Source organism: Scyliorhinus torazame, chromosome 11 (genome assembly GCF_047496885.1).
Source record: "Scyliorhinus torazame isolate Kashiwa2021f chromosome 11, sScyTor2.1, whole genome shotgun sequence".
In the NCBI taxonomy this organism is placed as follows: Eukaryota; Metazoa; Chordata; class Chondrichthyes; order Carcharhiniformes; family Scyliorhinidae; genus Scyliorhinus; species Scyliorhinus torazame.
This window is the reverse complement of record NC_092717.1, coordinates 167,246,597-167,264,472: the sequence shown is the minus strand read 5'-3', so window position 1 is coordinate 167,264,472 and position 17,876 is coordinate 167,246,597. Positions and strand designations below refer to the sequence as shown.

General features: G+C 49.9%; 1 protein-coding gene across 1 annotated transcript in view; it reads right to left on the bottom strand.

Moving 5' to 3' along the window:
- ripk2 (receptor-interacting serine-threonine kinase 2) overlaps positions 1 to 17,876 on the bottom strand; it is a 101,653-nt gene that overhangs the window by 69,235 nt on the left and 14,542 nt on the right. Inside the window, exon 2 of the mRNA XM_072467965.1 lies at positions 642 to 795. Coding sequence (XP_072324066.1) covers positions 642 to 795 — 154 coding nt within the window. The remainder of the gene's footprint in view (positions 1 to 641; positions 796 to 17,876) is intronic.

Below are 17,876 nucleotides of genomic sequence, written 5' to 3'. Positions count from 1 at the left end.
ATAAGCTATGAGGAGCGATTGAATAAACTCGGTTTGTTCTCACTGGAACGAAGGAGGTTGAGGGGCGACCTGATAGAGGTATACAAAATTATGAGGGGCATAGACAGAGTGGATAGTCAGAGGCTTTTCCCCAGGGTAGAGGGGTCAATTACTAGGGGGCATAGGTTTAAGGTGAGAGGGGCAAAGTTTAGAGTAGATGTACGAGGCAAGTTTTTTACGCAGAGGGTAGTGGGTGCCTGGAACTCACTACCGGAGGAGGTAGTGGAGGCAGGGACGATAGGGACATTTAAGGGGCATCTTGACAAATATATGAATAGGATGGGAATAGAAGGATACGGACCCAGGAAGTGTAGAAGATTGTAGTTTAGTCGGGCAGTATGGTCGGCACGGGCTTGGAGGGCCGAAGGGCCTGTTCCTGTGCTGTACATTTCTTTGTTCTTTGTTCTTTATTGTGAAAGTTTTAAATCTTTTCTAAAAAAAGTGCTGTGGGACTTCCCGAGGTTATGAAAGGCATCGTACAAGTCCAAGGCTTTCTTTCCTTTTTAATTATTATTTCTTTCCAATGTTTGTTATAAGGAATTACATGTCAACAATGTGCATAGAATAACAATAACAGGAGCATCTTCACTTAATCACAATACCTGATAAAGGAGTTGGTCCAAAGAGCCATTGCTCATGTATTCCGTCACAATGCCCAGAAATTCAGGTTCATTGCAAATACCATAAATTTGGATTATATGGGAAAATCTGGCTCTGTGCAAGACCTCTGCTTCCTTCAACAGACTATTCCTTTCCCTTTGGGAAACAAAAACAAAATATTGAAACCATTCACAAAAGCATTTTCTTTGACACTCAAGAGAGAGATAGCAAGGAATGGGGAAGAGCCAGGAAGCGATCAAACGTTCTTGCATGGAGACCGCACCCAAGCACAAAGATATTTTTCATTGACAATTATGGGGCCACATTGAAAAATAACACATTCAAAGACTTACTGATTAGGATGTTTATTAAGCATACAGGATTCGAGCAACAGAACCCTGACAAGGTGAAATGACACTTTTTTAAAACAAATTGAAATAGTCATGATTACGGAAAATATAACTTGCACACTTTCATTACCACCATCTGATTAGAATACATTTTGTAAACCCATAGACAAAGTGCAACTAGAAGCCCCAAAGGCACCATTACACAAAGATCTACATTATTCAGAATATGAATAATTTAACTCAGTGGCCTGACTTGCAAAAAGCGTGCAAGTATCCCAATATTTCAATCTGGAACACAAAATAATTCTACAGTCGCTACAGTCAACAATTAGAATTCATTTGATATACCTCATAAAAACTTGGATCAAGCTGGCATTTGGTTGATGTTATTAGCCAATTGATCAATTTTATTCAGTGCGTGTAACCACCCTCCTCTAAGTCAGAAAGGTACTGGTTCAAGCCACATGCTAGGAGCTGAACAGGTAATCAAACATCAAATGACCCTCAAAGCTGTATATAGGAAGTGCTGCATTGGTTTTAGCAGCCATCTTTCAGATAGGACTGAGACCAGCATCCTTATCTTCCCAACACTGCTGGTTGATTTGGATGTATGCTAAAGACTTCAAAGAAAAGCAAATCTCCTTTGGTCATCAAGCTGTAAGGGTCCTTCCTGTTTAATGTCTTATTTCCCTTTTCTTTTATTTTGTCGTCACCATTTTTGATCCATGGGTGATTAATGGACGTATATCGTTAAGTCAAGCAGCAAAGAGAATTAGAAATTCAAAAGTTACAGGAGAGAACATTCTGCTAGTTTGAACAGGAACTTCAGACTTTTCAGTGACAGAGAGAGAGAGAGAAAGAGGGGGGGGGACTTGGTTTGATTGATTGGTTGGGGGGGGGGGGGAACAATGAATTGGCCCAAAAGGCCATACTCTGCCCAGAAGCAGGTAGCGATTGAATCCTGTCTCAGTGGACTGATTTTCAGAGGCCCAACGAGCTCAGTTTGACTCCTGGAAGCACAGGGACAAGGACTCTCTCTCTCTCTCTCCTCTGTGTCCCCTCCAGAAAGACTGTGAGTGCGGTATTTCTTAAGCTACAGGGACCTGAATGAATCTGCAGTAAAAAACCTTGAACTGAAAGCAAAGTTTGGAGAGCAGAAAGGTGCCAAAAACCACCAGCTGAAACACCTCCCCTTTTACTAATGATTTTTACCCCTTTCTTCCCCCTCTGTGTTTGTCTGTCGTGTGTGTGTAAAAAGTAAATATATATATATATATATATATAGGGTGGGGACAAGTTAAATGGGGAATTAGGAATGAAATAATAGTTCATCAGTTGTATTTGCTGCACATTTTGTTATAGGTTTGGTTATAAATAAACAATAATTGAGTTTAATCTTACAAATCTGGGGTGGAATTCTCCGGAAACGGCGCAATGTCCGCCGACTGGCGCCCAAAACGGCACCAATCAGACGGGCATCGCGCTGCCCCAAAGGTGCGGAATGCTCCGCATCTTTGGGGACCGAGCCCCAACATTGAGGGGCTAGGCCGACGCCGGAGGAATTTCCGCCTCGCCAGCTGGCGGAAACGGCCTTTGTTGCCCCGCCAGCTGGCACGGAAATGACATCTCCGGGCGGCGCATGCGCGGGAGCGTCAGTGGCCGCTGACAGTTTCCCACGCATGCGCAGTGGAGGGAGTCTCTTCCACCTCCGCCATGGTGGAGACCGTGGCGGAGGCGGAAGGGAAAGAGTGCCCCCACGGCACGGGCCCGCCCGCGGATCGGTGGGCCCCGATCACGGGCCAGGCCACCGTGGGGGCACCCCCCGGGGTCAGATCGCCTCGCGCCCCGCCAAGGACCCCGGAGCCCGCCCAAGCCGCCTTGTCCCGCCGGTAAGGTAGGTGATTTAATTTACGCCGGCGGGACAGGCAATTTATCAGCGGGACTTCGCCCCATCCGGGCCGGAGAATCGAGCGGGGGGGGGCCCGCCAACCGGCGCGGCGCGATTCCCGCCCCCGCCGAATCTCCGGTGCCGGAGACTTCGGCAACCGGCGGGGGCGGGATTCACGCCAGCCCCCAGCGATTCTCCGACCCGGCGGGGGGTCGGAGAATGTCGCCTCAGGTGACTGTGATTATTGGGCAGTCAGGGACCAATTACTTTGTTTCCTATGTTCGGGTATTTTTCTCAGGATTATTGGTTAACTCACTTAGTCAAGTAGGGCTGGAATTGACCGTGCACTAGCCCAAGGTATTGTAACACAGCCAAAATCCTCTCCTCAAACAGCAGCCTAAAAACATGTCAGATCAACACCACAACCTTCCATCTAGGCAGCATCCCTAACATCAAAACATTGTAAGGTACTTCAAAGATGATGTATGGAAAACAAATCGTACAATTAGAAAGGGAATTCTGAGTATGTCTATAAGGGGCAGAGTTAGACGTTTAGGAGCTGGATTTTACCAGCCTTCTGGGGACAGACAGATGGTCTTCAGGGCCCGTAAAATGGCCAGGGGAGCAGCTGGTGGAGCGCCTGTTGTCTTCCTGCCATTATGCCTATGGTGGGGAATATGACAGACCAGGTGGGGCTCTGGGACATGAGAAGGAGGGGTTTGTGCGAGCGGAATTCCTTCTTTTAGGGCACTCTTTGGCCCACAGACTGGCCTCTAGTGGCAATGGTTGCCCACACAACCGTCACCAACAACAACCCCCTACACCCTGCCCCTCATTTATCAGAGGCTGCCTGATTGGCTTCAGTGCCCCCAGATCCCACTTACTTGGTTGTGAGGCTTATGTTCATTGATGTTTCCCATAATTATGCTAAGGCTGATGAAGCCTTTGATTAGCCAGCACCTTTTGGGGGCAGGAAGCTGTCCTTAATAGGGACAACTGCTCAAGTGGGCCAATTGGCTTCCGCTGACAAGCTACAGCACTGGGTCCCATTTGCCACCAAAGTGGAGTCACCTCACCACTCCTGCTTTTGGGGCTGTCAGCAGGACCCTTGCCACCATCACTAAATCCAGCCATAGGACTCATGGCTAAAATATCTGCCACCTATGATTGGGGTGAATATGGAGAAGCTGAAAGTTAATGAGACTGGGATTAGATGAATGGAAAGTTCAAGGCTGACATTGAACAAAAGGTTTTTTTTGCAGAAATTGGGTGTAATATAACTGTGGGGGAATTTAAAGATGAAGGGAAGGATTTAAAATTAGAGATGTTTTGGTAAATGATAGGAATCATTGTAAATTGACAGTAGTGCAAACTATCTGGACCAACTTTTGACAGGGTGTAAAATTAACTGTAATAAATTTGATAATATGTAGGTTGTTACTCTATGCAAACTGGCAGCCGCATTTACCTCCATAAAAAAAGCGACAACACTTCAGAAGTAATTAATTGCTATTAAAGTGCTTTGGGACATTTGTGAAGGTGTGAAAAGTATAATATAACAGAAATGGGTTTTTATTCAGCAGTAGGACAGATCAAGGCCAAGTAAACTACTGTACTTTTCCGCAAGGGTCACACATTAGCTTGGGGAACCGTAACCAGTTATAATCTCCAACAATGCTGTTACTGAGGAACTGAACCAGCTCAGGGATTGATTCTGTGATCTTTCCAAGCATTGCTCAGAACCACCCACACAAAATATTTACCTGTTGAGCTATCAAGTGAACATTCTTACATCTAACCAATTGGATATTTTCCAACGAACACAGGAGTTTCCGTAAAACTCCTCTCAGCTGGAAATATCACCATGAAATCTGGAAAGGGAAAATAAAGGGGATTTTCCCAGTGTGTTTGTGACTCCAGTAAAATTTGTCCAGAACCAGAGAGTTTTAGTCGCATTGTGAAAATTAAATAAAGAGAAAAGATACAAATTAGGATTGATCATTTTAAACAATGAAAATTGAGATTTGTTTTCTGACAGCATAACATCGTGAAGCGACTTCTCTGTTCATGAGGAAAAGCGCAAAAATTTACAGTTCCACAGAATTACACAACAGTTACAAGACAGAAGGAGGCCATTCAGCCCCTCCTGACTGTGCTGGTTCTCTGAAGGAGCAATTTACCTACTGCCACTTCCGGGCCTTCACCCCGTATTCCTGCACATTCTCCCTTTTCAGATAATCACCCAATCCTCCCCTGAATGTCTCGATTGAAGCAGCCTCCACCACACTCTCAAGCAGCGCACTCCAGATCCTAACCACTTGCTTCCTGAAAATGTTTTCCCGTAAGTCACCATTGCTTTGTTTGCCAATTACCTTAAATCTGTGCCATCTTGTTCTTGATTCTTCCACTACCAAAGGGAACAGTTTATCCCTATTCACTCGGTCCAATTCCCTAATGGTTTTCAATGCTTTTATTCAATCTCTTCTCAACCAGGGCGGCACGGTGGCAAAATAATTAGCACTGCTGCCTCACAGCACCAGGGACCAGGGTTCGATTCCCACCTTGGGTGACTGTCTGTGTGGAGTTTGCACTTTCTCCCAGTGTCTGCGTGGGTTTTCTCCAGGTGCTCTGGTTTCCTCCCACAGTCCAAAGATATGCAAGTTAGGTGGATTGAACATGCCAAATTGCTCCTTAGGGGGAGGTTATAGGGCCTAGGTCGAGTGGTCTTTCAAAGGAATGGTGCAGACTCGATGGGCCAACTGGCCTTTTTCTGTACTGTAGAGATTCTAGCAAAGTAATGGAAGGTATCATCAGCAGAGGTTCAAGTGGTACTTACCCAGCAATGAAATTCTCAACGATGCTTAGTTTGAGTTCTGCCAAGGCCACTAAACCCTTGACCACAATTACAGTCTTGGGCCAAAACAGCTGAATTCAAGACCTGAGTATGACTATGCTGGAAATCAAGGCAGCATTTGGCTGAGGGTGGCATACAGAAGCCTTTACAAAGTTGAAGTCAATGAGAATCGGGGAGAAATCTCTACTGCTTAAATCATACGAGCACAAAGGAAGATGGCTGTGGTTGTTGGAGGCCAAGTATCTCAACCCCTGTATAAACCTGCAGGAATTCCTCAGAACAGTGTCCCAACCATCCTCATCCTAAACCCAGCATCTTCATCTGCTTCATCCTGACATTCCCCATCAGAAGATCAGAGGTGGGGATATCTGTTGATCATTGAACAATTATAATGTTCAGTGCCATTTGCATCTTCTCAGATACTGAAACAGTCCATGTACAAATGCAACACGACAAGGACAACATTCAGGTTTGGGCTGACACGTGGCAAGTACTTTTTATGCCACGCAAATGCCAGGCAATAGCCAACTCCAACAAGAGAGAATCTAACAATCACCCCTTGACATTCAATGGCATTACCGTCAGTGAATCCCCCACTGTCAACATCCTGGACGTTACCGCTGAACAAAAGCTTTATTGGACAAGTCATGTAAATACTGTGGCTATGAGAGCAGATCAGAGCTTGGGAATCTTGTGGTAAATACCTCACCTCCTGACTCCCCAAAGCCTGTCCATAAGTCAAGGGTATGTTGAAATATTTTCCACTTGCCTGGATGTGTAAAGTTCCGAAAAGTCTCAAGAAATTTGACATCATCCAGGGAAAAGTAGCCAAATTGATTGGCACCCTATCCACCAACTTAAACATTTTCTTCATCACCGATGTACGGTGGCAGCAGTATGTTACACATCAAGATGACTTGTTGCAAGCAGGCAAGCCTGTTTGGCAGCACATTTCAAAGCCACCACCTCTACCAGTGAGAAGAATAAGGGCAGCTGACGCATTGGAACACCAAACCTGCAAGGTCTCCTCTCAGCCATCCACCATGCTGATTTGGAACTATATCACCATTCCTTCACTGTCACTGGCTTAAAATACTGGAACTCCCTCCCTATCATTATTGGGTGTATCTACACCAGATAGACTGCAGCAGCCAAGAAAGTGGCTCGCTACTACCTGCTCAAAGTCACTGGGTGTACCTACACCAGATAGACTACAGCAGCCAAGCAAGTGGCTCACCACTACCTGCTCAAAGTCACTGGGTGTATCTACACCAGATAGACTACAGCAGCCAAGAAAGTGGCTCGCTACTACCTGCCCAAAGTCACTGGGTGTACCTACACCAGATAGACTACAGCAGCCAAGCAAGTGGCTCACCACTACCTGCTCAAAGTCACTGGGTGTATCTACACCAGATAGACTACAGCAGCCAAGCAAGTGGCTCACCACTACCTGCTCAAACACAATAAGGGTGGGAAATAAATGTAGGCCTTGCCTACGATGCTCACATCCCGTGAAATAATTTTTTAAAATGTGGTTCGGTGGCAAACATTTACTTATGATGCTCCTATGAAGTGTCTTGGGATATTTTATTTTGTTACTGGTCCTGTATAAATACCATTCGCTGTTGTTGGTTGAGGTCAAAGGATTGGAGGGTTTTGGCAGGGTTTTGTTAAGGCAATGTCCACGGTACTAAAAACACAGGTGGTGCCAAGTCCGGAAGTAGCGATCTTTGGAGTGTTGGAAGAACCGGGAGTTCAGGGGGCGAAAGAGGCTGGCGTCTTGGCCTTTGACTCCCTGGTAGGCCGGAGATGGATCTTGCTAATGTGGAGGGACATGAAGCCCCCGAGTGTAGAGACCTGGGTTAGTGACATGGCTGGGTTTCTCAGTCTCGAGAAGATAACGTTCGCCTTAAGAGAGTCAATGGTTGGGTTCACCCGGAGGTGGCAACCGTTCGTCGACTTTCTCGTTGAAAATTAAAATGTTAACGGAAGCCGTATTTCAAGGGGGAGGGGGACGCGGAGAGGGACGGATTGTTGTTTTATGGTTGGGGTGTGTGAAGTTTGGGTGGGGGTGGTAATGTTTATTATACCATGTTTATGTCATTGTTATTGTTATTATTATAAGAATTTTCAAATACCTCAATAAAAATATTTGTAAATTTTTTTCTCTCTTATCTTTAATGCGAGAGGTGAGCCTGTTTGGTCCTCACAATCTCACTCCAATCAGGTCACAGGAAGAGAGGGCTATGCGCATATCGGGTGCAGGATTCAGCCGGTTCCTTGTGCCGTCTTCATCTTTGTGAGGACGGAAAATCCAACCTTGCACATGTCGGTCGTTGTGAAGGGTAAAAGCAACAAAATGCTTGTTTTACTCTGCTCCGGATACTCCTCAAAGACACGACTCTAAATGCTGCAGCTTCATTGACTTGTGCCGTGTTTCTAATATGCTGTCACAGCTGAAGCGCAGATGCTCAGTTTCGTCAGTTGGTGTCAGCTGCAAGTTCTGGGGTCTCAAACTCAACGGTATTTTTCACCCACCTCTTCTCTCTGCTGGAAAGCAGCGACCAAAATTGTTGATCAGCAAAGCCAGATGCAATTGAATTAGGCTTATCAGTCTATTTATAGTTTCCTTACTAATGCTGTTTTTTTCGATGTGTCGAAGCAGTGTGGAAAACATGTAGTAATTTTGGCTTTGCACTCGCAATTGCCAAACTTTCAATGTCTTTTGGAAAGCTTTGATTTCTTCACAATGCCGAAAGCAATCATAATCCTTCCCTTCTGTAGCGCAACAATTACTCACTCAAGTCGAGAAGAGATTAAATCAATTGAGGCTTTATTAAGCAAGACTTGTTCCCCAGCAGCTCAGTTACAGAATGCGGCTGCTGGGAGAACTCAAGCTCTTATACTCTGCCTTCAGGGCGGAGCCAGCAGATCCAACCAGGACCCGGGACCTGTCAGCCAATAGCCTCTCAGCCTCACAGGTACCATACTACCCCTAATACATACCACCACATTCACCCCTTGTTAAATAAAACCAGGCGGGGTGGTGGTTCACATGGTGGTAGGGATTTACAAGGCTGGTCCTGGAACTGATTTCGCACAGTGGCTATACATTCAGCCCAACAGTTAATTATGTACAGGTTGTCAGAATTATTTACAAGTTTGTTTTCCTTTTCTTGTTGTGTCACACGGATTCCACGAGTCGAGCGGGTGCCCTGGTCGTTCTTGTTGATCGCCTCAGCCCCGGTGGTGGTGCAGGTGCTGGCTCAGGCACTGTCGTCTCTGGGAGCGGTGCGCTATTCGTCCCTGTTTCTTTATTCCTGGGCGGTCACAGGAGGAGGACCGATCCACCCAGGAAGGGAGCGGTCGCGGGGTGCGCTGGTGGCAGGGAGGGGGTGCTCGGTATTGGGGGTGTGTGTGTGTTTCTGGCAGGCGCCAGGTCCCGCAGGGATACCGTGTCCTGTCGGCCGTCGGGGTACGCCACGTAGGCGTACTGGGGGTTTGCGTGGAAAAGGTGAACCCTCTCGACCAATGGGTCCGATTTATGCGCCCGCACATGTTTTCGGAGCAAGATGGGTCCTGGGGCTGCCAGCCAGGTCGGCAACGACGTTCCGGAGGAGAACTTCCTAGGGAAGACGAGGAGGCGCTCGTGAGACGTTTGGTTAGTGGTGGTACACAGCAGCGACCGGATGGAGTGGAGGGCATCCGGGAGGACTTCCTGCCACTGGGAAACCGGGAGATTTCTGGACCGTACCGTTCTCCCTCTCTACCTGACCGTTCCCCCAGGGGTTGTAGCTGGTCATTCTGCTCGAGGCAATGCCCTTGCTGAGCAGGAACTGACGCAGCTCGTCACTCATGAAGGAGGACCCCCTATCACTATGGATGTACGTGGGGAAACCGCACAGTGTAAAGATGGTGCTGGGGGCTTTAATGACTGTGGCCGCTGTCATGTCGGGGCAGGGGATGGCGAAGGGGAAACGGGAGTACTCGTCCACCACGTTCAGGAGTATACGTTGCGATCGGTGGAGGGGAGGGGGCCTTTGAAATCCAAACTGAGGCGTTCAAAGGGACAGGAAGCCTTTATCAGGTGCGCTCTATCTGGCCTGAAAAAGTGCGGTTTGCACTCTGCGCAGATTTGGCAGTTCCTGGTGGCTGTATGGACCTCCTCAACAGAGTAGGGGAGGTTGCGGGACTTCACGAAATGGTAGAATCGAGTGCCCCCCGGGTGGCAGAGGTCCTAGTGGACGGCTTGGAGGCGGACTACTTGTGCGTTGGCACATGTGCCGCGGGATAGGGCATCGGACAGCTCGTTCAGCTTTCCGGGACGGTACACGATCTCATAGTTATAGGTGGAGAGCTCAATCCTCCACCTCAAGATCTTGTCATTCTTGATTTTGCCTCACTGTGCATTATCGAACATAAAGGCTACCGACCGTTGGTCAGTGAGGAGAGTGAATCTCCTGCCGGCCAGGTAATGCCTCCAATGTCGCACAGCTTCCAGTATGGCTTGGGCTTCCTTTTCCACTGAGGAGTGGCGGATTTCTGAGGCGTGGAGGGTCCGGGAGAAAAAGGCCACGGGTCTGCTCGCTTGGTTGAGAGTGGCCGCCAGAGCTGCATCGGATGAGTCGCACTCGACCTGGAAGGGGAGGGACTCGTCGATGGCACGCAGCGTGGCCTTTGCGATATCCGCTTTGATGCGGCTGAAGGCCTGGCGGGCCTCTGTCGACAGGGGGAAGGTAGTGGACTGGATTAACGGGCGGGCCTTGTCTGCGTACTGGGGGACCCACTGGGCATAATACGAAAAGAAGCCCAGGCAGCGTTTCAGGGCTTTGGAGCAGTGGAGGAGGGGAAATTCCATGAGGGGGCGCATGCGCTCGGGGTCGGGGCCTATAACTCCATTGCGCACTACGTATCCCAGGATGGCCAGACGGTTGGTGCTAAAAACGCATTTTTCCTCATTATAGGTGAGGTTCAGGGCGTTAGCGGTCTGGAGGAATTTGCGGAGGTGGGCGTCGTGGTCCTGCTGGTCATGGCCGCAGATGGTTACATTGTCGAGGTATGGGAACGTGGCCCGCAACCCGTGCTGATCAACCATTCGGTCCATCTCCCGTTGGAAGACCGAGACCCCGTTCGTGACGCCGAATGGGACCCTTAAGAAGTGGTAGAGCCGCCCGTTTGCCTCGAAGGTCGTGTACTTGCGGTCACTCGGGCGGATGGGAGCTGGTGGTATGCAGACTTGAGGTCCACGGTGGAAAAGACCTTGTACTCTACAATCCGATTGACCATGTCGGATATGCGGGGGAGAGGGTACGCATCTAGCTGCGTGTACCTATTGATGGTCTGACTATAGTCTACGACCATCCTCTGCTTCTCTCCGGTCTTCACAACTACCACCTGGGCTCTCCAGGGACTATTGCTGGCCTGGATTATGCCTTCCTTCAGCAGCCGCTGGACTTCAGACCGGATAAATGTTCGGTCCTGGGCGCTGTACCGTCTGCTCCTAGTGGCGATGGGTTGCAATCCGGGGTGAGGTTCGCAAACAAGGAAGGTGGTTCAACCTTGAGGGTCGCGAGGCTGCAGATAGTGAGTGGGGGTATTGGGCCTCCGAATTGGAACGTAAGGCTGTGGAGGTTACACTGGAAATCTAACCCCAAGAGAGTGGGAGCGCAGAGTTGGGTAAGGACATACAATCTATAATTCTTAAACTCCCTCCCTTGCACCGTTAGGTTCACGATGCAGAACCCTTTGATCTCTACTGAATGGGACCCCGCAGCCAGGAAAAGCTTTTGGGTACTCGGACGAATAGAGAGAAAACAGCGTCTTACCGTGTCCGGGTGGATAAAACTTTCCGTTCTCCCAGAGTCGATTAGGCATGGCGTCTCATACCCATTGACCAGCACCGTTATCGTTGCCGTTTGGAGCGTCCGGGGCCGCGATTGGTCCAGGGTCATCGAAGCCAGTCTAGGTTGCTGCACCGTGGCGTTTTCTTCCGGCCCCGTGGAGCCGTCTATGCTGGAGTCCTTGGCTATCAGCCAAGATGGCGGCGTCCATGGATCGCACGCGGTCGGTGGTGGACAAAATGGCCGCCTCCATGGATCGTACGTGGCCGGGGGGGGGTCACAAAATGGCGGCGCCCGTCCTTCTCTCGTGGTGTCCGCGGCGCCCGTGGGCCGCACATGGAGCGCTGGGGGGGTTGAGTCTGCTGTCCCCGTTCTCTCCCGGAGATTGCGGCGACCTCCCGGGACTGGCACACCGCTGCGTAATGCCCCTTTTTGCCGCAGCTTTTACAAATAGCTGCGCGGGCCGGGCAGCGCTGCCGGGGATGTTTCGCCTGCCCGCAAAAATAGCAGCGGGGCCCACCGGGATGGTCTGGTGCTCTAGCCCCGCAAGCTTGCAGGGGGGTGGGGGGGTGCCGGGGAGTCGGTCGCAACGGGGGTCCACGGAGCCCAAGGGGCTGCCGCGCGGTCGGGGCCGTAGGCGCGGGCATTTTGTGAGGCCACGCCGAGGGAGGCCGCAAGGGCCCGTGCCTCTGGGAGTCCTAATGAGTCTCTTTCTAACAGTCTTTGGCAAAACCAGCAGGGGCTGGTTTAGCACACTGGGCTAAATCACTGGCTTTTAAAGCAGACCAATGCAGGCCAGTAGCACAGTTCAATTCCCGTACCAGCCTCCCCGAACAGATGCCGGAATGTGGCGACTAGGGGCTTTTCACAGTAACTTCGTTTGAAGCCTACTTGTGACAATAAGCGATTATTTCATTTCATTTCATTTGAGAAGAAGTCATACCTGCCACAAAAGCATCCCTGATTAGGAGCTCCGTGTGCTCGTTTGCGCTCACCGACGGGCAGTTGCAGTTCCTTCCCGAATCAAGAGCGTGCTGTAGAACTCGTTGAGCGATTCTCCGGGGATTTGCCGTCTCGTACGAGTTGGTGGCGTGCATTGACCTGGTTTATGGGCCGAATGTAGACAGCTTTCAGCATGGCGAGCGCCGTCGGGAAATCCTCCGCGTCTTCGATGAGCGAATAGATCTCCGGCCTCACCCTGGAACGCAGGACCTGCATTTTCTGATCTTCCGTGGTCCGGCCGGGGGCCGTTCAAAGGTACCCTTCGAAGCATGCTAGCCAGTGTTTAAACACGGCTGCCGAGTTTGCTGCATGGGGGCTGATTCGCAGACACTCCGGGGCCATCCGGAGCTCCATAGTCTTTTAAACTTGCTTAATAAATTGTAGCGCAACAATACACGTGGGCAGCACGGTAGCACAAGTGGATAGCACTGTGGCTTCACAGCGCCAGGGTCCCAGGTTCGATTCCCCGCTGGGTCACTGTCTGTGCGGAGTCTGCACGTTCTCCCCGTGTCTGCGTGGGTTTCCTCCGGGTGCTCCGGTTTCCTCCCACAGTCCAAAGACGTGCAGGTTAGGTGGATTGGCCGTGATAAAAATTGCCCGTAGTGTCCATAAGGGTTGGGAGGGGTTATTGGGTTGCGGGGATAGGGTGGAAGTGAGGGATTAATGTGGGTCGGTGCAGACTCGATGGGCCGAATGGCCTCCTTCTGCACTGTATGTTCTATGTAATCTATGTAATCTATGTAATTACTCACTCAAGTCGAGAAGAGATTAAATCAATCGAGGCTTTATTAAGCAAGACTTGTTCCCCAGCAGCTCAGTTACAGAATGCGGCTGCTGGGAGAACTTGAGCTCTTATACTCCGCCTTCAGTGCGGAGCCAGAAGGCGGCAGATCCAACCAGGACCCGTCAACCAATAGCCTCTCGTCTTCACAGGTACCATACTACCCCTAATACATACCACCACACCTTCCAATTTGAGGTTCAGTTCATTTAGAATTGAAAAGATGTCTGCAAGGTAAGGTAGAGTTAGCATCCAAGTTTCATCAGCAAATGAATCAGCCAGAGAGAACAATTTCTCGAGGAGAAAAGCATGGATTTCATACCTCAGTTCGTAAACTCTGAGTAGCACCCAACCCCTTGACAGCCAACATAGTTCCGTGTGGAATAATGAATGTGTGTACTCAGCTCCCATATCGGAACACAGTGTCAAAAAGTCTGGTACCGAGTGGGCTGCGCTTAATGAAATTCACAACTTTCACAATTCCTTTCAACACCACTTCAAGATCAGATGGAATTTGTTTCGATGCCAGTGCCTCACGGTGAATAGAACAATGATTCCAAACAATGTCCTGACCAGCTGCCTCCTTAATCCTTACTATAACTCCACTGTTTTTCCCAGTCATGTTGGCTGCCCATCACTTGTGATTCCTCTGCAATGAACCCAGTCGAGCCCGCGCTTTCCAACCACAAAACTGTTTCTGTGCCAGTCGTGTGAGTTGGTGAAGTCAGGTAGCACAGCAAATCTTCAACAAATTCATTGTGCCAAACATACCTGACGTAAACTAGCAAGGTTGCACAATCTGAAATGTCTACTTTCATCCAGTTGTATTGAGAACTCCTGTGAGAAATAAGCTGAGCTTCTAAATTCTCAGCAATATCACAAATTTGGCGAGCAACTGTACTATCACTAAGTGGGATGCATTTCACTTTTTCAACGAACCTCTCATCTATGACTGTTCAAACTATATCTAATGATGCAGGGAGAATTAATCTCTCTGCTATAGTTTGGGGCATTGTCTCTTTAGCTACACGGTAAGCTACCATGTAAGAGGCTAATTGTACTTTGTCGTTCGATGTAACATTTCTGCTGAGGACTTCAGCTAACGATTTAAGTTCTCGTTGCATCCTTTGAAAAAAATCACCAGGTTTGTCCTCAAATTAGCCACTTCAAAATGCCTTTGAAGTTTTGAGGGTTTTAAAGATTCATGTGCCAGCACTTCCCTGCATATAACACACATGGGCCTTGCGTCCTGATTTGCATTGGCACAATTAATAAATTCATACCTTAGAAAATCGTCTTTATATTGCTTTGTGTCTGATTTCAGATTCTTCTTAATGGGCTATTCACCAGAGGCCCTGGAGCTACATCAGTACTGCTTTGTCCTGTTGTGGACCCTCCTGAACAGCTCACACCAGCACTACTTTGTCCTGTTGTGGACCCTCCTGAACAGCTCACACCAGCACCTCTTTGTCCTGTTGTGGACCCTCCTGAACAGCTCACACCAGCACCTCTTTGTCCTGCTGTGGATTCTCCTCAACAGCTCACACCAGCACTGTTTTGTCCTGCTGTGGATTCTCCTGAGCCACTCTCTACAGCAGGTTTAGTTGTGAGATCCTGGCCTATGTGTGTCTCTGGCCGTCTCTTCCTTATAACAAAATGATCCATTTTAAATTTTACTTTTTTGCTGCTGACAAAATGGAGGAAACGCCATCATGCCCAAAGCACATGACCTGCTCTCTGCCTTCTTCAGGCAGGAAGATTACAATGAATTTTTGAAAAAACCTTCTCCTGCGTCGCGCTGACTCAGGAGGAAGTGGTGCTTCTCGCTTGGTTCTCTGGATACGCACTGATGAACGGGCACGCATGCGCAGTGCGCCCGCATTTTTTATTTGGTCGCGGCCGTCATTTTCAAAACAGCTCGCAGCCGGCATTGTTAAAAGCCGGCTGCTGCGGTTGTTACGCGATCGGGAATGCCACGACGGACGGCTGCGCGACCATTCCGACACCCGCCCTGGATCGCGACCCCCACTTTGAAAATGTCTGGTTTAGTTGATGTGCTACGGCTGCTAAACCAAGTTGACACTTTTCATTGCAAAATGATGAGCAACAACCTTAAACTTTAAATCTTTCCCAAATGAGAAATTTACCAGGCATGCAGCTGCGCTACACAGAATGAAGTCAATACCTGAAGGAAAGTAATGATGGAAAGGAGAACAGGAGGTGAAGAATACCTGAAAGTAAAACCCTGGCTAACACAAATTTAATCAGGATTTTAATGACTGCTTACAGGTCTAGGCAGTAGCATCTTTAAACTAAAAGAATAGAAATAATTCAGCAAAAGGGACAGCTGATCTGATAGCATATCTTAGACTGTTCCTATTCTGAGAAAAATGCATATGCCCAGAGGCACTCAAAGCTAATTCACACAGCATGCAATTCTCCCCTCTGCCAAAAAAATATACGCATCTATTTTGGAACATATCAATTATATTCTCCCTAATACCAACAGGGGCGAAATTCTCCCCCAACGGCGCGATGTCCGCCGACTGGCGCCAGAAATGGTGCTAATCAGACGGGCATCGCGCCGGCCCAAAGGTGCGGAATGCTCCGCATCTTTGGGGGCCGAGCCCCAACATTGAGGGGCTAGGCCGGCGCCGGAGGGATTTCCGCCCCGCCAGCTGGCGGAAATGGCGTTTGTTGCCCCGCCAGCTGGCGCGGAAATGCGGCGCATGCGCGGGAGCGTCAGCGGCCGCCGACAGTTTCCCGCGCATGCGCAGTGGGAGAGTCTCTTCCGCCTCCGCCATGGTGGAGGCCGTGGTGGAGGCGGAAGGGAAAGAGTGCCCCCACGGCACAGACCCGCCCCCGGATCGGTGGGCCCCGATCGCGGGCCAGGCCACCGTGGGGGCACCCCCCGGGGTCAGATCGCCCCGCGCCCCCCCCAGGGCCCCGGAGCCCGCCCACGCCGCCTGGTCCCGCCGGTAAATACCAGCTTTGATTTACGACGGCGGGACAGGCAATTTCTGGGCGGGACTTCGGCCCATCCGGGCCGGAGAATTGAGCGGGGGGTCCCGCCAACCGGCGCGGCCCGATTCCCGCCCCCGCACGTCATTCTCCGACCCCCCGCCGGGTCGGAGAATGGCCGTTGGCCACCGTGAATCCCGCCCCCGCCCCCGCCGAAGTCTCCGGTACCAGAGATTGGGCGGGGGCGGGAATCGGGCCGCGCCGGTTGGCGGGACCCCCGCTCAATTTGGTGGCCTGGCCCGCGATCGGGGCCCACCGATCCGCGGGCGGGCCTGTGCCGTGGGGGCATTCTTTCCCTTCCGCCTCCGCCACGGCCTCCACCACTCTCCCCACTGCGCATGCGCGTGAAACTGTCGGCGGCCGCTGACGCTCCCGCGCATGCGCCGCATTTCCGCGCCAGCTGGCGGGGCAACAAACGCCATTTCCGCCAGCTGACGGGGCGGAAATCCCTCCGGCGCCGGCCTAGCCCCTCAATGTTGGGGCTCGGCCCCCAAAGATGCGGAGCATTCCGCACCTTTGGGCCGGCGCGATGCCCGTCTGATTGGCGCCGATTTTGGCGCCAGTCGGCGGACATCGCACCATTGGGGGAGAATTTTGCCCCTGATGTTACAATGCCAGGTATGAAGTAACATAACCGCACATTTGTACTTTAGGGAAAGGAATTTTTTATTTAATACCATGGCATGTCAGCAACGTACCAGGATAAATGACAACCACTTCTGAAAATATTCAGCAGACAAGTAGTTTCAACTTGACTCACTTGGAAGGACTTGCGTTCAAGTTAGAAGGTTGTAAATTCAACCTCACCATAGACTGGAGCAATTTCAGCAAATGCATCATAGTTTGAATGGTACACTGTTGCAGGTGCCATCACTTTGAGGAGATATGTAACCAAAGTCAGGTGATTTAAAAAATAAATCAAATAGTAATATCCTGAACAGAATCTAGTACTCGTGCCCTAGCCAACGTTCCTCTCTCAATCAGTGACGCAATTTGGTTTATGGAAATTAGCAGCCATATTTGTCATTATAACAACAGTGGCTCACTTTAACATATTGTAAATAGTTTTGGGACAAGCTGAGAGTGAGATAAGGTCCTTTGTGACCAGAAGTTGGTTTTGGTTGAGCTGGGAAAAACAAATGGAAAATATTTTCTCAATGAATTTCTACATAACTATTTAAAAGAAAAACCCACCAAAAAATATCGGGCGAGATTCTCCGTTTTCCAACTCCAATTTTGTAATCGTTGATTGGGCAGAGAATCCCTTTTTATGACAAAATCGGGGGTGGCGCCTGTTTGACACATGTTTCACATGCTCCGCCCCCTCCAAAACAGCATCAATGCAGCGTACGCCGCATGCCGTTGGGACGGACTCATCACATCACCTAAAGGCCCTCCCCTGATGCACTGCCTCCAATGGGCCAAGTTCACAGTGCGAGAGCCCAGCGTGGTGGCTGCGGACTGTGTCCAGCGCCGCCACAATCAGATGGGAGCCATGCTG